At 41.5% G+C, this 20,029-nt stretch overlaps 1 protein-coding gene across 12 annotated transcripts in view; it reads right to left on the minus strand.

The window, feature by feature from the left end:
- Positions 1-20,029, minus strand: part of CLASP1 (cytoplasmic linker associated protein 1) — a 277,780-nt gene that overhangs the window by 112,907 nt on the left and 144,844 nt on the right. For all 12 annotated transcript variants that reach the window (XM_047869157.1, XM_047869151.1, XM_047869156.1 and 9 more), the window contains exons 9-15: positions 12,795-12,947; positions 9,821-9,894; positions 8,622-8,714; positions 7,572-7,717; positions 6,016-6,151; positions 4,928-4,998; positions 1,271-1,330 (exon numbers count right to left, since the gene is read on the minus strand). In XM_047869157.1, the coding sequence (XP_047725113.1) occupies positions 1,271-1,330; positions 4,928-4,998; positions 6,016-6,151; positions 7,572-7,717; positions 8,622-8,714; positions 9,821-9,894; positions 12,795-12,947 (733 nt within the window). The remainder of the gene's footprint in view (positions 1-1,270; positions 1,331-4,927; positions 4,999-6,015; positions 6,152-7,571; positions 7,718-8,621; positions 8,715-9,820; positions 9,895-12,794; positions 12,948-20,029) is intronic.

The raw sequence follows: 20,029 nt of genomic DNA on the forward strand, positions 1-20,029 counted from the left end.
CCAAACTCATTGTATGAAGCCAGCGTTACCCTGATACCAAAACCAAATAAAGACTACAAAAAAAGAGAACTACAGGCCAATACTCTGACGAACACAGATGCAAAAATCCTCGACAAAATATCAGCAAACTTAATTCAATATATTAAAAAAATCATTCACCACCAGCAAGTAGGATTCCTAGGATGCAAGGGTGGTTCAATATTCACAAATCAATGAATGTGATACATCACATCGACAAGAGAAAGGATAAAAAGCCATATGATCATTTCAATGGATCCAGAAAAAAGCATTTGACAAAGTACAACATCCAGTCATGATAATAAAAGATATACAATGGAATATTATTACTCAGCCATAAAGAATGAGATTTTGCCATATGTGACAACGTGGACGGATCTAGATCTAGATGTGACTATCTAGATCTAGTCACAGAAGTGAAATTAAGTCAGTCACAGAAAGACAAACACCATATGATTTCACTCAGATGTGAAATTTACGAAACAAAACAAAGACAAACTAAAAAACAGACTCTTTTTAAAAAATTTTTTTAAGTTTATTTATTTTTGAGAGCAACAGAGACAACACGAGTGTGGGAAGGGCAGAGAGAGAAGGGAAAGAGAGTGAGAGTGAGAATGAGAGAGAGAGAGAGAGAGAGAGAGACAGAGAGAGAGAGAATCCCAAGCAGGCTGTGCACTGCCAGCTGGATGTGGGGCTCGAACTCATGAAACCATGAGATCATGACCTGAACCGAAACCAAGAGTCAGATGCCTAACCGACTGAGCCACCCAGGCACCCCTAAAAAACAGACTCTTTAGCTAGAGAGAACAAATTGGTGGTTGTCAGAGGGGAGGTAGATGGGGAGATGGGGGAAATAGATGAAGGGGATTAAGAGGACACTTATCATGATGAGCACTGAATAACGTATAGAATCACCGAATCACTATGTTGTACACCTGAAACTAATGTAACAGTATGTTACCTACACAGGAATTAAAAAATAACTAAAAAAAAAAAGTTAATTGTGGCTTTGTAGTTGGTATGGTGCACACTGGTCCACATCTCTAGGCACACAGTATTGTAATCAATGAAATTCACTAAAAGTTTCTGCCAATATTAAGTGCCTCGCATCAGCAGAAATAACAAGTGTAGCCATGCAAACAAATGCTTAGATTCCTTTGATTCCTACAAAAAAGCAGGTTGGACCACTTGTTGAGACATTAAATCTCAAGATTCAATTCAGAGGGGAAAAAACAGCCAAAGAAATGCTTACCGTTCCAGTGAATGTGTCTGCCATTCTTGTAAAAGTAAATCTAAAAATTCAAAACAGCGCCTAAAGATTGTAAAGAAAAAAATATGTAATTTGGTTATTTTTATGTTAGTGAAAATAAAAGCTTTTTTTCTTCCCATGCTACTTTTTAGAACTGGCAAATTCCTTCTAATTAATGGGCTTCAAAAAATGGAACATCGAATAATATGTTAATATAAGATGTACAAGTGCAAAAAAAAAAAAAAAATCAGCGTACATTATTACAGAACCAGGCGATTGCTCCTTGCATTAATTTCACAGAATGCCTTGTACAAAAGAAAAAAAAGTTAAAAATACCCTGAAAAACAAAGTGCTTTCCAAATTTTCCTAAGAAGATCCTAGGTAGTGCTTAAAATGGATTTTTCCCTAATCTACTCATCTATTTTCCTCTCTTTAATCTTTCAACATCCCTTCTTGTCAAGCCTTTTCACCTTTGTAATCTTTCTTGGTCTGATTTGTGCACGAAAACAACTCTGGTCTCATCTCCTTTGGATTACATCACTGCTTTGGGTCCTACCTCTTTAGAACTTGTCAAAAGCCCAGGGTCTTTATCTCCGTGGGGGGTAAATCTTAGTAGTCTTAGGAACTCATTCAAGGAAACGAGTAAGAGGGTAATTTTTCTCTAATGACCAGACTGTCGTTCCCATGATCCTCTCAATTCACAACCTCAATAACCCATATAATTAATTACTCAATAAATCTTTAATAAACCTACCCTCGATGTTAGAGATAACAACGGTAACCAAGACATAAACCAGCAAACAAGACAGACAAGGGACAGTTCCCATGTGCCACGAGCACAAGGGGGCTCTTCTTAGAACCACACAGAGCTATTCAACCCAGTCCTGGGGCTGCCAACAGTGTGCGTGCCTGCGCGTGTGTGCATGTTGGTTGTGAAGCAAACTTTCTCCAAGGAAGGACACTTACCCATACCTGCATCCTCTCTCCTCTGTCACTCTCCCCACACTGGCCCCAACCTAGGCCATGTTTATTCTACTTCTCCTCCGTTCTTCATGTCATTTCCTGGTCTGATTTTTCTTGTCTCTCTTTTTTTCTTTAACATGTGTGTATATGTTTACATTTATCTATCTCTTAGTGAATACAGCCATCTATGGTGCTAATTTTGGTCTTAAATGCATGTTAGAACAATCTATTTAATCAAAAATATGACCTTTAAGTTAGGTTTTATTTTCCACTTTTCAGACTAACATACAAAGAAGTATTATCAATGTTGGCATTGTTTAACACATCATTATTTAAACACATCAGGTTAGAACTCGTCTCTTTTCTTTACCAACTCCTACTCATCATTCAAAATGCAACTCAATTTTCAACCTGCCTATCAAGTGTCACTGGAATATACCAGTTGGTTTTAATCACTGCTCTCTGAATTCCTAAATCCACAATACAGGTGTTGTAACCCACTCTTACACTGCTCTGCGTTACTGTTTTTAATCTCCCTATCTAAATGATATAAATTTCTCAAAGGCAGGGAGACTGTACGATCCATTTCTTACAAATTCTACGAAGCCGAGCTAGGTACAGGCTGAGGACCTAACAGAAGGACCTAACCTTTCTGAAGGCAAAGGGACGAGATGGTCCCTATTACTTCTTTCAGCATTAAGACCCATGGTTCTGACTGATACACACTCTGACTAAATGTAAGAACAGTAATCTGTGTGTGTGACTCAGAAAGTGGTAAAGGGGGAGACACTTCTGTCACAGTGAATGTAGGTTACTATCCGTTTAGCAGCAAAGGCCAGAATTGCTCAATTCTGTGGACTGAACAGTGTTCTCCCCAAATTCCTATGTTCCAATACCCACATGATAATATCTGGAGATGGGGTCTTCAGGAGATCATTAGGTTCATGCGAGTTCATGAGATGGGGGCTCTAATGATTGGGCTGGTGCCCTTCCAAGAAGAAACCCCAGAGAGCATGAGATCTCTCTCCGCCATGTGAAGACACAGCAAGAAGTCGGCCAGCTGCAAGTGACCCTCATTAGAACTCAACCATGCTGGCACCCTGATCTCAGACTTCCAGCCTCCAGAACTGTGAGAAAATACACTTCTGCTGTTTAAGCACGCAGTATATGGTATTTTGTTGCCAGTTAATACACTAAACATCCTACAACAAACATCCGTTTCACCTCATCAGAGGACCTTGGCCTTGCACATTCTGAATTTCTCCTGGAAACCTAAAACAATAGTGACAATAACATCAGCAGCAGCAACAAATTCTAACAGCTGGCATCGTTTATTAAGCTTACACTAGATGTCAAACTCCTTTACCCAATGACTGAACCCCCAGAACAGCTCTGCCCCAGGGGTACTCTCGTTCCCAGCGGGTCAGAGGATTAGTCAGTGGGAAGAGGTAATGCTTCAGCTGCAGTCTGCCAGGTTCTGAAGTTCACTACCATCCCTCTCTCCGGCTGACTTCACCCTCTCATCTCTAGAAGGAGACGCTGGACTGCAGGTCAAGGGTAGACTGCATTCCTCAGTGATATACAAGTGAGCCATGCGGTTAGAGATGAAGCTTTTTCAGTGGAAGGTGCCAATTTCTTCCTTCCTGGCTTTACAAAGGTGGATGATTCCCCTCCTCCCTCATGACTTTCACAGAGCTGTTAATAAGATGGCTATGGGGCCGCCTCACGCTTAGCAGGCTCCCCTACTGTGGAAACCCAGCAGGACCAACGTGACATGCCAGAAAAGGAGGGAAATGGCGGGCAGCAAAAGTAAGCTGGGTTCCAAGCTTAGACTGAAGGGCTCTTTCACTGGGCTAGGATCGGACAAAGAACTCCAGGAATGTGGTCAAGAGACTGCTGCCCAGGCCAACCATGAATTTACCCTAGGAAGCTCCTGATACGGTCCACTGAATATCCACTGGTGTCCATGAATCCCTTCAAAATCTACATAAAATATTCTGTGTGTTTACATTTTCTTGGGAAGAGGGGCCACAGATTTTATTAGATTCTCAACAGTCAAGAACCACAGATCCCAGCTAGAAGAGGCCCTACTCCTGGGATGTGATCTATGGCAGCTCATGTGGACACAAGACTAGGCAGGGACTTGGGAACAAAGGGCTAGCTAGCTACGGTATCTCCTGGATAGTTGGTCTCTCTCTTGGTTGGGATTCAGAATCTCAGAAATCACTGTCAGAAGACAGAGACAACATATACCTCCTCCTACCCATGTCAATAGTAAAGATCTACCGTTAATTTTTATAATGTTTTTTTTTCCCTTGTGTGCAATTACCACTTTCATTCAGAGAAGGGGTATACCAACAATTTAAGTAGAGGGACTATCTTAGAAAAAATGTACAGGCCATCTTCTACCCCACTCTCTCCAGAGCCCCCTTTCATAAACTCACACACAGACACACGTGTTCTCTCTCTCTCTCCCTCTCCTCTCTTTCTCACATACACACAAAATAATGGAGGTTGTCCAAATTTATTTTCCAGACTATGTAGATCATGATCCCTTAATCCAAAGGCATTTACTGCAGTGATCTTAAAATAATTTTAACATCTCAAACATGAACTTGTTTCCATGGACGGAAGTTTGGAACTTATTTTGGTTTTTAAACAATTCAAAAATAATGAGGAAGCTGTTTAAAAATTTACCTTCTAACTGCGACAGACTTAGAGGTACAGTTGCTTGTTATGACAGGTATTAGCCTAGGGATGTGTGTGTGCTGCAGAGAAGAACAGAAACGGAGGTGAACACCTGAAAATACAAAACTAAAAACTAAGACAACCACTTCATTACTAAACTACCTAAAGCACATAAATATTCAGATTAGAATGTCGCTGAGCTTAAAAAGGAAAAAAAATTGCACTGGATATTGCCAAAGGCCATGACAAAATTCACAGAGCCTGAACAGACCAGCTGATGATATGTAAATAAATCTAACAGCAAAACAAATGACTGGTGGGAAGTCTAAATAATCCGGCAGTGGAGATCTAAGTGAGTTCAATAGCGGTCAGCAGAGCAACGTGTTTTGATGCTGTTTCAATGGGAATGTTCAATGATGGCTTTGGGTTTAATATTTCAAGTAGGCAGTGCAAACAGAACTAAAAATAATACAAATAAGTAACCCACAATGATTTAATCAGGAATATTCTGGATAGGTTTTAGCATCACCACGTCCCAGTTTCAAGGGTTGCCTCTGGGGAAAAGGGACTTGAAGGTGGGGAGAAGGTGATGTGGAGAATGTTCATTTTAAGCCTTTGTGAGCTATCAGGTTTTACTGGGAACGTGTATATAAGTTACTTGGATAATTTTTTAAATTTAAATAATGAGTGTTTAGAAACCTGAAAAGAGTATTTTGTTCCTGGGCTTAAACACAAGTAATTAAATAAAAACTTTAGGTGAGTAACAAAGCCACAAACACAAATACCTAAAGTGGAATGACTGGGAGTAAAGAACCAAGTGTAACCCCAGAAGCAGATACAGATATTCAAATATTTAAAGCCAACGATGAGTAAATAATCAACACATGAGTAGGTACACCATATTCATAATTCACATTATGGAGTATTAAAAAAAAAAGACTCCTATAGATAATTAAGGAGGGGGGAGGCTGATTCGTATATACAACATAGTTCCAACTGTACATAATGTTGCTAATGAAAAATGCCTCTAGTACTGCTTATCAACCATCGTTTATTACCACTTGCTTATTCTATGTATGGCCCCAAAATATACTTACCCGAATGATTAACCTAACAGCTACAACACCGGAAGTGGCCATAATTTTGGCACTGTTTGGAATTAAATTAAAGATAGTTGGCATAATGGCTTCAGCTCCATGGTCAAATTTATTTCCCAGAACTGATGACAGATGCCTACAACAAGAAATGAACACTGCACTGTAGCTGTATCCCTTGCAAACAGTGAAACAATATAAACCTCTTAACATTCTGTAAGGCTTTCCTTTAAAGTTATCTAGAGATAAAAGGCAAGTGTCTACATAAGACACTTTAAAAACACTTCGTGGGGCGCCTGGGTGGCGCGGTCGGTTAAGCCTCCGACTTCAGCCAGGTCACGATCTCGCGGTCTGTGAGTTCGAGCCCCGCGTCAGGCTCTGGGCTGATGGCTCGGAGCCTGGAGCCTGTTTCCGATTCTGTGTCTCCCTCTCTCTCTGCACCTCCCCCGTTCATGCTCTGTCTCTCTCTGTCCCAAAAATAAATAAAAACGTTGGAAAAAAAAAAAAAAAAAACCCACTTCGCGTGTGCATGCCGTGGACTTGGCCAAAAGACATTAGCCCATGAGCTCGTTCCTTTCATTTCTTTTAAATAAATCACTTCCAACTAACTAGTCTTAAAACAGCAAAAGACAGGGGCGCCTGGGTGGCTCAGTCGGTTGAGGTCCGGACTTTGACTCAGGTCACGATCATTCGCAGTTCGTGAGTTCGAGCCCCGCATCGGGCTCACTGCCGTCAGTGTGGAGCCTGCTTTGGATCCTCTGTCCACCTCCCCCCTCGATGCCCTCCCCCCACGTGAGCACGCTCTCTCTCTCTCAAAAATAAATATAACGTTAAAAATTTCTTTAAAAAACAGCAAAAGACAAATTGGTCATATACCAATTAGGTGTAGAACTGAGAGAGCTCCCTCACCCTCTTTTCCTTTTGCCCTGTTAAAAACCTTTCACATGTATTATACACGCTTCCATATCTGATCCCAGCCAAAACTGTAGACAGCTGCAGTACCTCCTTGCTGTTGCTGCTTCTTTTGACATTCTGACATACTTTTCAACACAGAAGTTCCAGCTGCAAACACTGATACAGTTTTAGCTAGGGTAAAACTTTACTGTCCTATCTGCCTTTGACTTGTAACTTTATAGATACAGTACTCTTCTAGAAACAAAAACTTTGATAATCATGCTATATCCTGCCAGCAAAATCAATGAAAAAGCCTAGAGACAGAAGTTTATATTATTTCTTTTTTCGTATTATTAATAATAATTGTGCTCGCTTCGGCAGCACATATACTAAAATTATTAATAATAATTGCTTCGAGTTTAAAATAGAGGCTTCAGAGCCAAGTCACTGAATAACATTTAAAATCTGTCAAACTTTATGTAATTGGGCAGGAAATATTGTAACACTATAAAAGCACCAACAGAAGAATAAATGGAATAGGTCCTGGAGACTAGTCAGAAGGTACATTAAAGGGACCTGCTGGGCACATTCAACGAACCATCTCTGAAGCGCTGCAGTGAGACTATTTGAGGATGTGTGAGAATCTAAAGCGTGGCAGTCCTTACCCCAATGTGATGCAAGCTTCCCGCACTACCTGAGACCGCAGGTCCTTAGCAGATAGTTTAAAGGCTCCGTCCAAAAGACGCAGATGTTGAAAGAAGTTATCGTACTCAGCGGCACCAGCCAAAAGTAAAGATCTGATCTTTTTCAGCTGGTGGAATGGAAAAAATTAAGAGATACACACAACAATCCTTAAAACAGGATATATAAAACAACTGAAGCCAACAACTGTGAGAAATCAACATCAAAGTTAACTGATCTCAAAAGTTTTCCCAAAAGAATTCAGCCAATTCAGTACCTGCTACCATACTGAACAAATCCACATATCACAAGTAAGAAGTTTTAAATGTAGTATATCTCACAATTCTACAAAATAGATATTTTACTTGTAAACATTTTTGCTCCTCCCCTAAAGCTTACCTTCCCCAATACCCAACTCCAACTGCTATCCGTTAAATGACTCGAAGGAAGAAGCGATCCTACAGTCTTTTATATAGTATCCTCCAGTGTATCATTACTAAAAGGTTAGTCTGAGTTGAATGGAACGTAGCAGTCATTTCACAGCCTTGCTTCCTGCCCAGCCAACCGCTGTAAAACAGCTTTCCTCAGATAAGATATACCTTCACTGTAACGCTCCCCTCACATTTCATTAATCCATTTTTTAAACAGAGGGAGAGAACTTTCCAACAAGTGATAGGAAGAAAGAAAGGAAGAGACGGACACACCCTGAAAATGCCACTAAGAAAAGCCAACTTACTGGCCAACAGTCACAATTAAATCTGGACTAAGGCAAGAGTGGAGGCTGTCTCCAGACGTTCCACATTACATCTTTTTTAAAAGTACAGGATATACTTAAAGGCACAGGTTGGCCCGTTTTAGAAACAGGAAGAGAAATGAGGTACTCTACTAAAAGGGTAAGTGTAAATATGGTGATTTATATTTAAAACATTTACTACTTAAAATTCATCAGAGCTATACCCCAATTGCATAATTCAGTATTTAGAACATTGAAATAAATCTAATGAAAATGTAATCACATGAAGTCAACGGCTTACAGCATTTACTCTTTGCTCCCAATCATGCTTGTCATCAGATAATATTTCCCTAATCTTGTTTATGGACTCCTCCAGGTCTCGGCTGGAATAAATCTGTAAGCAAAATTAATTTACAACCAATGTAAGAAAATTTACAGAATCAACAAAGGTTAGTTTTTAATTACAGAAAGTCAAGAATACTTAGTAATTTCATTTTTCAGAAGGACTTATGAGATAACCTCCAGATACTTCTGTCTTCGAATGAGCTTCCTTCCCATTGGGAATATATACCCACGAGATTTGATGCTCAAGTACAGATAACCATGCTTTGAGCACAGCTTCACCGTAAACTTAACAGATGGTCTCATGCACAGAAGAGAAAGGAGCCGACTGGGGAATTGTCAGTGATGCACAAGGCCTTTATTACTCTTAGTATTATTTAGAACACCACATTTTACACGTAACTTCAACACTCTCTTCAAATCTTCTTTCTCATTTACGCTTACATCTTACTAATAAGGTAGGTAGGGGAATAATCAACCAACAGTGATGCAAGCTTGGAAGGTCAAGGACTTAAGGTAAGGCTGAACCCAAGCTGAGCCTATGGTGCCGGTTATCTGACTTATGGTACTTATGGCAACCAGGCAACAGGTAACAAGTGACTCACGCAGGCAGAGCACCACATTCGATGCAGGCTGAGGACAAGTGTTATTAGCCCCCAGTCAACAACAAAGGACACTGAGGCACAAAGCACTTAAAATGTGCATACTCCAAACGTATAAGTAATCCCCGCTTCGTCTGTTAGGCACTTAAATGAAGCATCAAGGTGGCATAAACTTGAGCTTTGATTAATCTGTTCTTTATAGCTTTTCAGACATCGCAGTCCTTGAAATTTACAAATTTTTCTAGGCATGGTTCTTTGTTCTCACACCTAGTCATTGATTTTCTTTTTCATTTACGTGACCTAAGCCACAAACGTACTACTAGATCAAGCAAGCAACTTCTCTCCAGTCCCTACTGAAAGATCACTTCACTTCTGCTGTGCATTTTAGCAATACAAGGCACCGATGTCCTCTCATCTGCAAGTGCAGACCTGCAGTAGGTCTTAAGAGGTAAAAATACCTCACCTAGAAGGGGGCCTCACATATCATGTATCTGAAAACTAAAATTTGACGAGTAAGCCTACCTGTTTTTAATCAAACTCGAATATTCTCACTCACCTGTACTACAGGTACGTCATCAAATGCTTTAATAAAGTCCTCTTCATCAACAGCACCAGCTCCTTCTTTTGCAGCTATAAATAAGATTGGTTTTCAAAACGTGAATGGTGTGCACAGGGGTAGTCTGAACACACACAATCCCCATTACATTATGGAAGATTTGTGGCTTTGTTACAAGCCTTAATAAAAATTTAGAGTGTTGTGGAACTGACAAACATTACTAACTCTGAATATAGAGATGAAATGTCATGATTCTACAATACTGCATACGTTAGTGTAAAGTCACTTAAAGAGACTACGTGTTAAGGAGGACAGTTAGCCTTTAAGCGACATACATCAATTATACTGCAGTCGTATATTAATCTAATAAACAGGTATATAATAGAAAATTTAATCCTTCGGGGAATAAATTAGGTTATGTTATTTTTAGGCATCTAGTATAACAAATTTGTGAAATATTCAAATAAGTGCTCAAGAATTTAACATTTCATTTCAACTTTGTATTACTCTCAAAACATTTCCATTTCCTTGAACACATGGTAACTGGGTCAATTTTTTACTTATGCACTAGTAAGAATTTTCCCTCCTAAAGGTCTTGTAAGATGCTCTGTATACTTAAAGGTTAATTGCTATCATTTGAGAGAGAGTTTTTTCTTTCGCTAACATGAACTCTACTTCACACATGAAGATCATGTGACATTTTGTCAAATCTTTTTTTGTTTTTTCAGAATAAAGGTTTTAAAATTGGGGTTTAAGATCACCCTTGAAACCCTCATTGTTAATGATTCACACTGATAGAAACCAATTTGACAATAAATTCCATATTTAAAAAAATGAATTACACTGATTAGTCTGAGTGCTTTTCTAGTGTTTCTTTGCAGACAAGTTATTTGGTGTTTAGGGTCCTCAAAAGTAGACAAGGCTTTAAAGACGATTCTGGGAGCAATAAATGCATGTCCTCACTTTCAATGAAGATTCCTCACACCAAGTTCATAGCTGTGGTCACATGACAGTAACATCACACCATCACTTGGTGCTCAGTACCTGTTTTGGTACAAAGACTGAATCCCCCTGAGCAGACAGGTCCGGAGCGCTGCTCTGGATAAGTGCTGCATCACGTACCCACATACGTAAAGGGACTCAGAGACCAACCATGGCCCACGAGCCCCAGAATCAGACAAGGAGGAGTCAACAAGGAAATTCATGACTGCGGTGTTTAAACAAAATAGAAAAAAGGGTAAGAGCAGGGCCAAGATCTCTACATAATCTAGAGCCGGGACTTTTGGAAGGGGTATGGGTGCGGGATGGGAAGGAAATCAAAGGGGTCTAATGATGTAGAAATTTCTAAGCCTCATTTGTGGAACTGATGCCTCCCAAGAATAGATTTTTCCAATGAAAGATGAGAAAGGTGGTTCAGTCATAGAGGAATGAAATACTGGGTACATGCTGTAACACAGATGAACTGTAAAAACATTACCCTACATGAAAGGAGCCAGACACAAAAGATCACATTTACATGACTCCATTTCTCTGAAATACCTAGAACAGGCAAGTGCCTAGAGGCAAAATGCAGACTGCTGATCACCAGGGGCTGGGGGAAGGAAGAAATGGGGTGCGACTGTTTAAAGGGTCCGGGGCTTCCTTTCAAGAGTGGAAAAGCTTTTCTGGAACTAGGCACAGGTGGTGGCTGCACAATACTGTGAATACATGAAATGCCACTGGATGGTTACCTTTAAAATGGTTAATTTGGGGCACCTGAGTGGCTCAGTCACTTGAGCATCTGACGTTTGATTTCAGCTCAGGTTGTGATCTCACAGTTTCATGAGTTCGAGCCCCGTATCAGGCTTCATGCCAACCCTGCAGAGTCTGCTTGGTATTCTCCCTCTTCCTCTCTCTGCCCCTCCCCTGCCGGCATGCCTCTCTCTCTCTCAAAAATAAATAAGTAAACTTTTAGAAACTTATTAAAAATAAATAAATGGTTAATTTGATGTTTTGTGAATTTAAACTCAATTATAAAAAAAAAAAATTTTAACGCACCAAAAACAAAAACAAAAACACAGATAGAAAGGACTAAGAACACCAACAAAGGCACAGCTTTTTCCTCCTGCCATCTGTGGTGTGAACACCCGTGTCAGCCATCAGCGCAGCTACTTAACATGGAGAGAGAAGCTGGCAGCAGAGGCACCAAGCTGACAGAGGCACGACCCCAACAGTCTAGGGCCAGTTCAGCAGGCCAGAAAGAACACCAGGAGGCGGCATTCTAAGTCAATCCTTCCTGCTGTTTTAACTTAGCTCATCCAGCCAAGCTCAAAAGCCCAGCGCTAACAACCAGTTCTAAAGGCAGAGGCCACACAATGTAAAGCGAAGAGATCTGTGTGTCAATTTTACATGTGACAGCAAAATGCAAGTTGTATATAACAAGGACTCAAATCGTCTGCATTGGGGAGTGGCAGAGGAGAGACTGAGACTAAGGTATCTTTGTAAATCAATGTTCAAAGCTTTAGGGAGCTGAGCCCTACCATTTACTTAGGTCAACATCCATTCCGGTTTCACAAGGAATAATGCTACTCGTAGGAACAAAACACAGAAGGCACACCATCTGACTTCTGGGAAGTCTCAGTGTTGGTAGACAGAAACTGACAAAAAAGTCCCCATGGTAATTGCAGGCCATCGCTGGAGCCTCATGGACGAATAAAGCCATCAGGGTGCACTCCTGTCCTGGCTCCTAGCTATGCTGGCCTCTGAGCTAGCCATATTCTCCTACCGGCTCCCCCCTTACCAACCCATGGCAACACAGCGACTCAAACTTCTACCCTATCAGCAAGGACAGCACAGTGCTGACATAAATCACAGTGAGTAGAAACATACTGCAAACAGGACCACTTCATCCCTGAAGGACAGACACGGAAGGCAGTACATCTGGTTTTAAGAGCTGGCAGAGCTGACTCTACAGCACCCCACACGGTGGTCTTACCTGAAGACTTGGATCCAAGAGAGGAGGAACCAAGCCGGCGGGTGGTCCCCATTCCAACGTTTCTCCTTGAGCTGGGTGGAGCTTTGGATGATGTAGAACTAGCAGAGGAAGGTCTATTACCATCCACAGAATCTTCATCATCAAAATTTTTATCTGAAGAGTAAGCAGAGAAATCATTGTTTAAAAAAAAAAAAAAAAAAAAAAAAAGGTACTTTTTCCACCCGAATGTAAAACAACAAACTAGCCTTAGAGATGAACGGTGTGCCTACTCTTGGGATGTGAGGTGTCAGTCCGGGGTCTAGAAAGGCCTTAGGTAAGTCCAGAATGCAGATACAAACATCATGTTTGCTTTCACATATCTAGAATGCTCTCCTGGCTCCAATTTTGGAAAACAGAGAAAACATAAAGAAGAAAACAACCTCTCATAAAACCACCACCTCATACAATTACTTCAACATTTTGGCATATTTCTGACCTTTCTTGCATGCATTTTTTTTTTAATAACAGCTGATGCGAGACTATACATCATTTGGCATTTTGCTTATTTCAAATATGCGCATTTTCCCAGGTGATAAAATATTCTTTGTAAATGCTGTCTTAGTGGTTGCATGGTACTCTGTGATGAGAAAATATCACAACTGAAATGGTCTTGTTAGGCATTCAGGGTAGTTCCAATACGTCACCATTAGAAATAACATTGCAACAAACACCTTCCTACTGGCATTTCTGTTTAAATTTATCACAATTTTAAGAAAAAAACCAAAACCTAGAAGCAATACCTACTGAATCAAAGAGTATTAAAATTTTTAGTATACACTGCCAAATTTATTTTCAGAGAGGTCATGTATTTTTTTTTCCCCTGGAAGTTCAAAGAAGTGCCCAACTGGTCACACCTCTGCCAACACAATATGACCATTTTTAAATGTCAACCAGTTTGACAGGTGGAAATAAATGCTTCCTCGTCAATGTTTCATTTCTCTTTTGTTGGAGTTGAGCACTGTTTCTTCATTAATTCCAAAATTTTCTAAGCATTAGTGGATCCAAGGAATATTGCTTAGGTTGCATTTAAAATTGAAAAGAAAAAAGAAAAGGGCGCCTGAGTGGCTCAGTCGGTTAAGCATCCGACTCTGGATTTCGTCTCAGGCCATGAGCTCCTGGTTTCCTGAGTTCAAGCTCTGCACACTGACCACACTGAACCTGCTTGGGATTCTCCCTCTCTCTCTGCCCCTCTCCTGCTTGCGCACACACTCTCTCTCAAACAGACCTTTAAAAAAAGAAAGAAAAAGAAAAAAACATCTTTGGGCTTTTAAAATAATCAACATATTTAGGAACAACATTCGGAGGACACAATTAACGCCATCATGGTGCACTTATACAGAGTACCATGGGCTTATACAGCAACTGTGAGTCATTCAGGAGGCTTAAACAGAGAACCAAGAGTAATTTAAAATAAAGGAAACAAACATCTGTAGCTGGCAATATTCACGATTTCTGAATAAGGGAGCTAGATCTTTTCCAATACATCTGAAGTAAATAAATGTCGAACAGAAAACACAAATACAAGCCTGTTTTCTTGACTTGTTGGCTGCTTGGTTCAACTATCAACAGTCAAGTCCGGTGTCTAATCATGACCCTACTGTTTCTCACAACTCACCAACAATCCACTTCAAACTACACGGCTTCTTTTATTCGACGCTGTTGGGAGCTGATCCATCCTTCTAAATGCATATCCTTGTGCAAATTACCTGCCTTCAACATTCCTTTAAATTTCCTAGATCACCTTATCAAGCAATCCTCTTTCACAGATGGTTCCTTTAATACACACATCACTTTCCCACTGATTCAGATGTTCACTGGTCTATTAGTATCGACTTACCTATGTGGATTCAAAAGGTGATTCTTGGACTGTAAGCATATTAACAAGGTCCCTTCCAAGAGTAAAACTGAGTCTGATGTAAAGAACGAAAACAACCCAAAGAGAAGGTCAACCACTGAGCGCTGCCAGTATTAGCAGTGACAAGACCTGTTCTCAGCCCATCCGCCCTCAGGGGAGCTCTAATCACTACAGGAACAGTTCTAGTCTCTGGGAAAGGTGCATAATGAACAGGGGAAGTGAAGACACCATCATGCTTCACTCAGAAATTCATGTAAAGTCTGTGTAATTTTTCTAACATGGGCAGGCACTCCACTGAGAACTATATTCACTTAGTGGAAATTATTTTCAGAGGGCTCAGGTCACTGGATTTCCTGGGATTTCTCTATTGAAGCAATGATGGATTTTCAAGGACCAAACTCAACCTCTTTCAGCAAATAGCCAGAAACCAGACAGGGTACATAAAACAACTATTTCAGATGGGACAAGGGACAGTGCAGAACTGTGAGCCCTGAGAGGGAAACAAACCAGGTGAGCTACATAGTCACCCAACTTCCCGCCTGGAGATAATTCCCAGACCACCAAGTACAAGGAACGAGACCCTAAATTGAACCTAGAAGCCTCGGCAAGTTGAGAAAACGGAAATCAGAGCTCAGGGACGCTGAGGGGCCGGGCCGTAAGGTACAGGCAGAGTGCTAGGAAACAGGAAGCTACACAAAATGAGAGCTCTAGAAATGTACCAAGTTCTAGGCCATCATGTGGGAGTACAATTCCGCACACAAGGGAAGGCGAAAAATGACCAGGAAGCTATAAACTGAACAATTCCCAATGTCTGCACAAAGTAGGTCAGTGTTCCAGCACCAGAGTAGAATGTTCTTGGAGACTCACCCAAGGCACTCAGTGAGACACTGCAAGGGCAGACCTTAATAGTAGGGCTGAACTATTTCTGGAGGGAAGGTTACATTAAGCCTACCCTATCAAAGTTTAAAAACAGGCCTCAAGGCGGTTAGACGTGCAAGTAACTTAAAACCGCTCTGCCAGGGGCGCCTGCGTGGCTCAGCCAGTTGAGGTCTGACTCTTGATTTCACCTCAGGTCATGAGATCCCAGGTTTGTGGGATCCAGCCCCATGTAGGGCTCCATGCTGAGTGTGGAGCCTACTTGGGATTTTTTCTCTCTCTCTCTCTCTCTCTCTCTCTCTCAATCTCTCTTTCTTGCTCTCTCTCCCTCTGCCCCTTCCCACCACATGCCCACGTGCATGCGAATGCTCTCTTTCTCTTAAAACAAACGAACAAACGAAAAAAAACTGCTCTGCCAAAGCAAAGCAGAACATTCTTTAAAGGAACATAACAAATGCAGACACTTGACAATATAGCATTCACAATACACAACACCTAATCAAAATTTCATCAAGAGAAGGAGAAACAGAAAAATGTGGCACACAATCAGGAGGGAAAAAAACATCAGAAAATAGTAACCAATTAAGAAATGGCAAAGATGATGGAACCAGCAGGTAAGAATATTAAAACTGCTACAACTGTGTCCAAATATTAAAAGAACAAATAGATATAATGAGAAAGAAGGTTTTTTAAAAAAAAATTTTTTAACATTTTTATTCATTTTTGAGAGACAGACACAGAGCACTAGCCGGGGAAGGGCAAAGAGAGAGGGAGACACAGAATCCAAAGCAGGCTCCAGGCTCTGAGCTGTCAGCACAGAGCCTGATGCACGGCCCGCACCCACAAACTGCGGAATCGTGACCTGAGTTGAAGTTGGGCGCTTAACTAAGCCACCCAGGCGCTCCTGAGGTTTTTTATTAAAAGGACCAAATAGAACTTCTGGAAATTAAGAAAACACAGTATCTGAAATGAAAATTTCACTGAATGGGATAAATGCAGATTAGACACCATCAGCTGGAAAAAAAACAAACAGGGAATTTAAACACCTAGCAATAAAATTTAACCAAAATTAAGAAAAGAAGAAAGCCTGAGAAAAGTAAATGAGAATAGAAACTCAGACCTGTGGGATAGTAACAAGCATCCAACACACATGAAATTGTACTTCCCGCAGGAGCCAGAGAGAAAAAAAAGACACAATACCTACACAGGAACAAAATGACAGTGGGCTTCATCAGAAACTGTGTGTGCCAAAAGACAAAGGAACAGCATCTTGAAAATGGTGACAAGAAAGTATTAACCTAGAATTCTCTATCCACCAAAAATTTATCTTCTAAAAATAAAGGCTAGGGGCATCCTGGTGGCTCAGTCGTTCGGTTCAGGTCATGATCTCACAGTTTGTGAGTTCGAGCCCCGCGTCGGGCTGTGTACTGACAGCTCAGAGCCTGGAGCCTGCTTCTGATTCTGTGTCTCCTTCTCTCTCTGCCCCTCCCCTGCTCACGCTCTGTCTCTCCTTCTCTCAAAAATAAATAAACATTTTAAAAAAGTAAAAGTAAATAAATTTTTAAAAAGGCTAAATAAAAATGTACTCAGACAACACCAAAAAAAAAAAAAAAAAAAAAAAAGAATTCATCACCACGAGACCTGCACTCCTAAGAAATGTTCAAGGGAGATCTTCAGGCAAAGGGAAAATGATACCAACCGAACACGTGGATCTACAACAGAATGAAGCGCACGGGAGATTGTAATCAGGTGGATAAGAAGACTTTCTCCTCATATTTTAATACCTGTGAGGGACAACTGGCTGTGTAAAGCAAACATAAAAGCCCTCAACATTTAGTTTCTATTCTTTTGACATCCTCCTGTCCTGGGCAGGTAACCTGGCAGCCAGAGGAAGGATGCCTGTTGGCAAAGGAACGCGGGGCTTGGGCTACGGGCTGCAGTAGGGGGATGCCAGGCGGACACTGGCAAAGCGCGAAGAGAACGGAAGCAGTGTAGATTTGGCCCTCAGCGGGCTTGTATTTCTAACAGTGAATTATAACTTGGCCAAATGTACTCAAGAGGTCACATAATGATGTGATGCCCCGAGGAGGAGTGTGTTTCTTCACGAATGTCTGCATGGAAACGCCTCCCTAGGAAGGGAGGTGGGGGAAAGGGTCACCGAGCAGCCAGTGTTGAGTTTTTTTTAAATGAGCTTTAAGAGTCCCAATCAGTCTTTTTATTTACTCCCTTTGGAAATAAAATCTAGCACACTTTCTTATCGTTGTTCCCCTCCCCCCACCCCCAACCAGATTAGAAGCAACTAAGTATAGGAACAGTGAGAAGGGGGCATGGGTGTTAAGCACAGTGATGTTAATGACAAGTGACAGTTGAAAGCCCGATAGCTACACAGAAGGTAAAAAAAGCAAACACGCGACTAGAAAAACCCCCGAACCCAAACTGCTCCGAATGCCAGCATCAGCACAGAGGTCGAATCACAGTCACGCAGCCTGAGAGCACAGCAGTGGTGGCTCCCAACCGCAAGCCTGTACCATCGAGATTCAATGGTCTCCATGTGACCTGTGTACTAACAGAGAAAGTAATTCACATGTTCTGTTGGAATTAGAAATCCAGGGGGAAAGGGAAAAGAATGTATTCGTTTTCCAGATTAGCAGCTGGACACACTGCTTTACATTGAGATACTTCACCCGAAAAGGTGTTTGGAGAATAACAGCCAGCTGGGCCTCTCATGTGAAAACCAACACAAAATAAGTCTGCCCTGTGCTTCCCAGAGTTTTGAACACCCAGAAATTAAAGTCAAATTAAAAAGGAGGTTAGGCCCTCGGAAAAGTACCAATTCCAATTAACTAGGAAATTCTCTTCTACAGAACATGTTCTTCCTTAACTGGACAGAGAAGCTGTACTCGTATCTGTGTCTGGCTGTGGTCACAGAAAGGAACCACTCTGGATACAGCCCCGGAGGAGCCTCCAAGGCCCAGGTTCCGACAGAGTGCTTTCTCAACAACTAAGCAGCCCATACAGAACTCTACTTGTCATTTAAACCCCCTTTTTGTTAGGGTTTCAGCTGAGCAGACAAACGTTAGGATACAACCTTTTTTCCTACCTTTAAGACAAAAACATGTGAAAATGAGTATTTTTAGCTATGCTAGCTTGTGCCACTTACATTAGTTTAAAATTTTTTCACACTGTTATGACAACATATGTTACCCAGGAAAATGGTCTCCCTGAGCCCGAAGGAGTAACTAACTGATTCTACCTCTAGCCTCCACTGCAAAGAGTATCATCTGAGGGTCACTACTGTCACTGGACAGTCTGTGGCAGAAACCTGGAACAGGCTAATTGAACCTTCAGTTCCTAGCCTTTTAATCCTTTCTATCACCTGGGCTCCATTCCCCGCCGCCCCGCACCCCCCCTTTTACAGCACTGGGACAAGACGTTTTTAAATGACTCATCAAGTTCTTACGGAGTGACAGTGCAATTTTCATCTAACTCTCTATCACCGCATCCCTGGCAACCCAGTTAGTAGGCACAGTGGAATGAAAGACAGCAGCAAAACAACACGCCCAGAAGGGCCACTGGCACCAGAGAGATTTTAGAACACAGAAGAGACAGGACCCTTTGAAGAAACAAAAGGCCAGAGAACAAACACAGTCATCCATGTACCCAGAAGGAAACCAGCAGATTTCTAAACATGTCTGTGAACTTGTTTTGCATGAGTCTTGAACTGTGGTCAAGGGGCTGGGTGGAGGGTGGAGGGTGGAGGGTGGAGGGTGGAGGGTGGAGGGTGGCTGTGGCCGGCCTGGAAGGCAGAAGAAGTCCAATGAGCCTCAGGGACTCAGGTTCTGAAATCCCTGAAGAAGCCCAAGTAGAGCCGCAGCTGCCTCAGAATTGAACTTGAATCACGCTGGATAGGGAAAGGCATCAAGCGGCGAGCCACAGATTCTAGGGGTCAAAAATGATCAGAAAGACCAGTATATGCACAACTGTGACTACAGGTTTGGGAACAGGAGTGGCAGGGAAACTCTCAGTCTAAAGACAAGACTTCAAGTTTAGTGTCTGGAACCTAGAATTACAAGCTTTGGATTACATGGCCCATTTAGAAAATTTATACACTCACCTATGAGGACAAACAAAATGTCACAGAAACTAAGGAATGTCTGTTCCATTGTCCACCTGCCAGGAAGGCTAGGACCTAAACCACTTCTCTCCAGAGGCAGGCTTTGACTACTGGAAGCCTGATGGGAAGGAAGCGTCTCATTTTCGAAAGCAAAGACAACTAACTCTCTGTTTCACTGAATCAGGGTCACTTTGTGGAAGCTCATATTCCTGACAGGCTTGCATTTTCACCCACTCCCTTGTTACGGAAATTCTCCTCCAAGGGAGTAAGAAATGTGGCAGCCTAGTAACTAGAATATAATTAGCATTCCCAAAAGAGGCTGCACAGAGACCTGATAATAAGCCCAAAGGC

This window comes from Prionailurus viverrinus, chromosome C1 (genome assembly GCF_022837055.1).
Source record: "Prionailurus viverrinus isolate Anna chromosome C1, UM_Priviv_1.0, whole genome shotgun sequence".
NCBI lineage: Eukaryota > Metazoa > Chordata > Mammalia > Carnivora > Felidae > Prionailurus > Prionailurus viverrinus.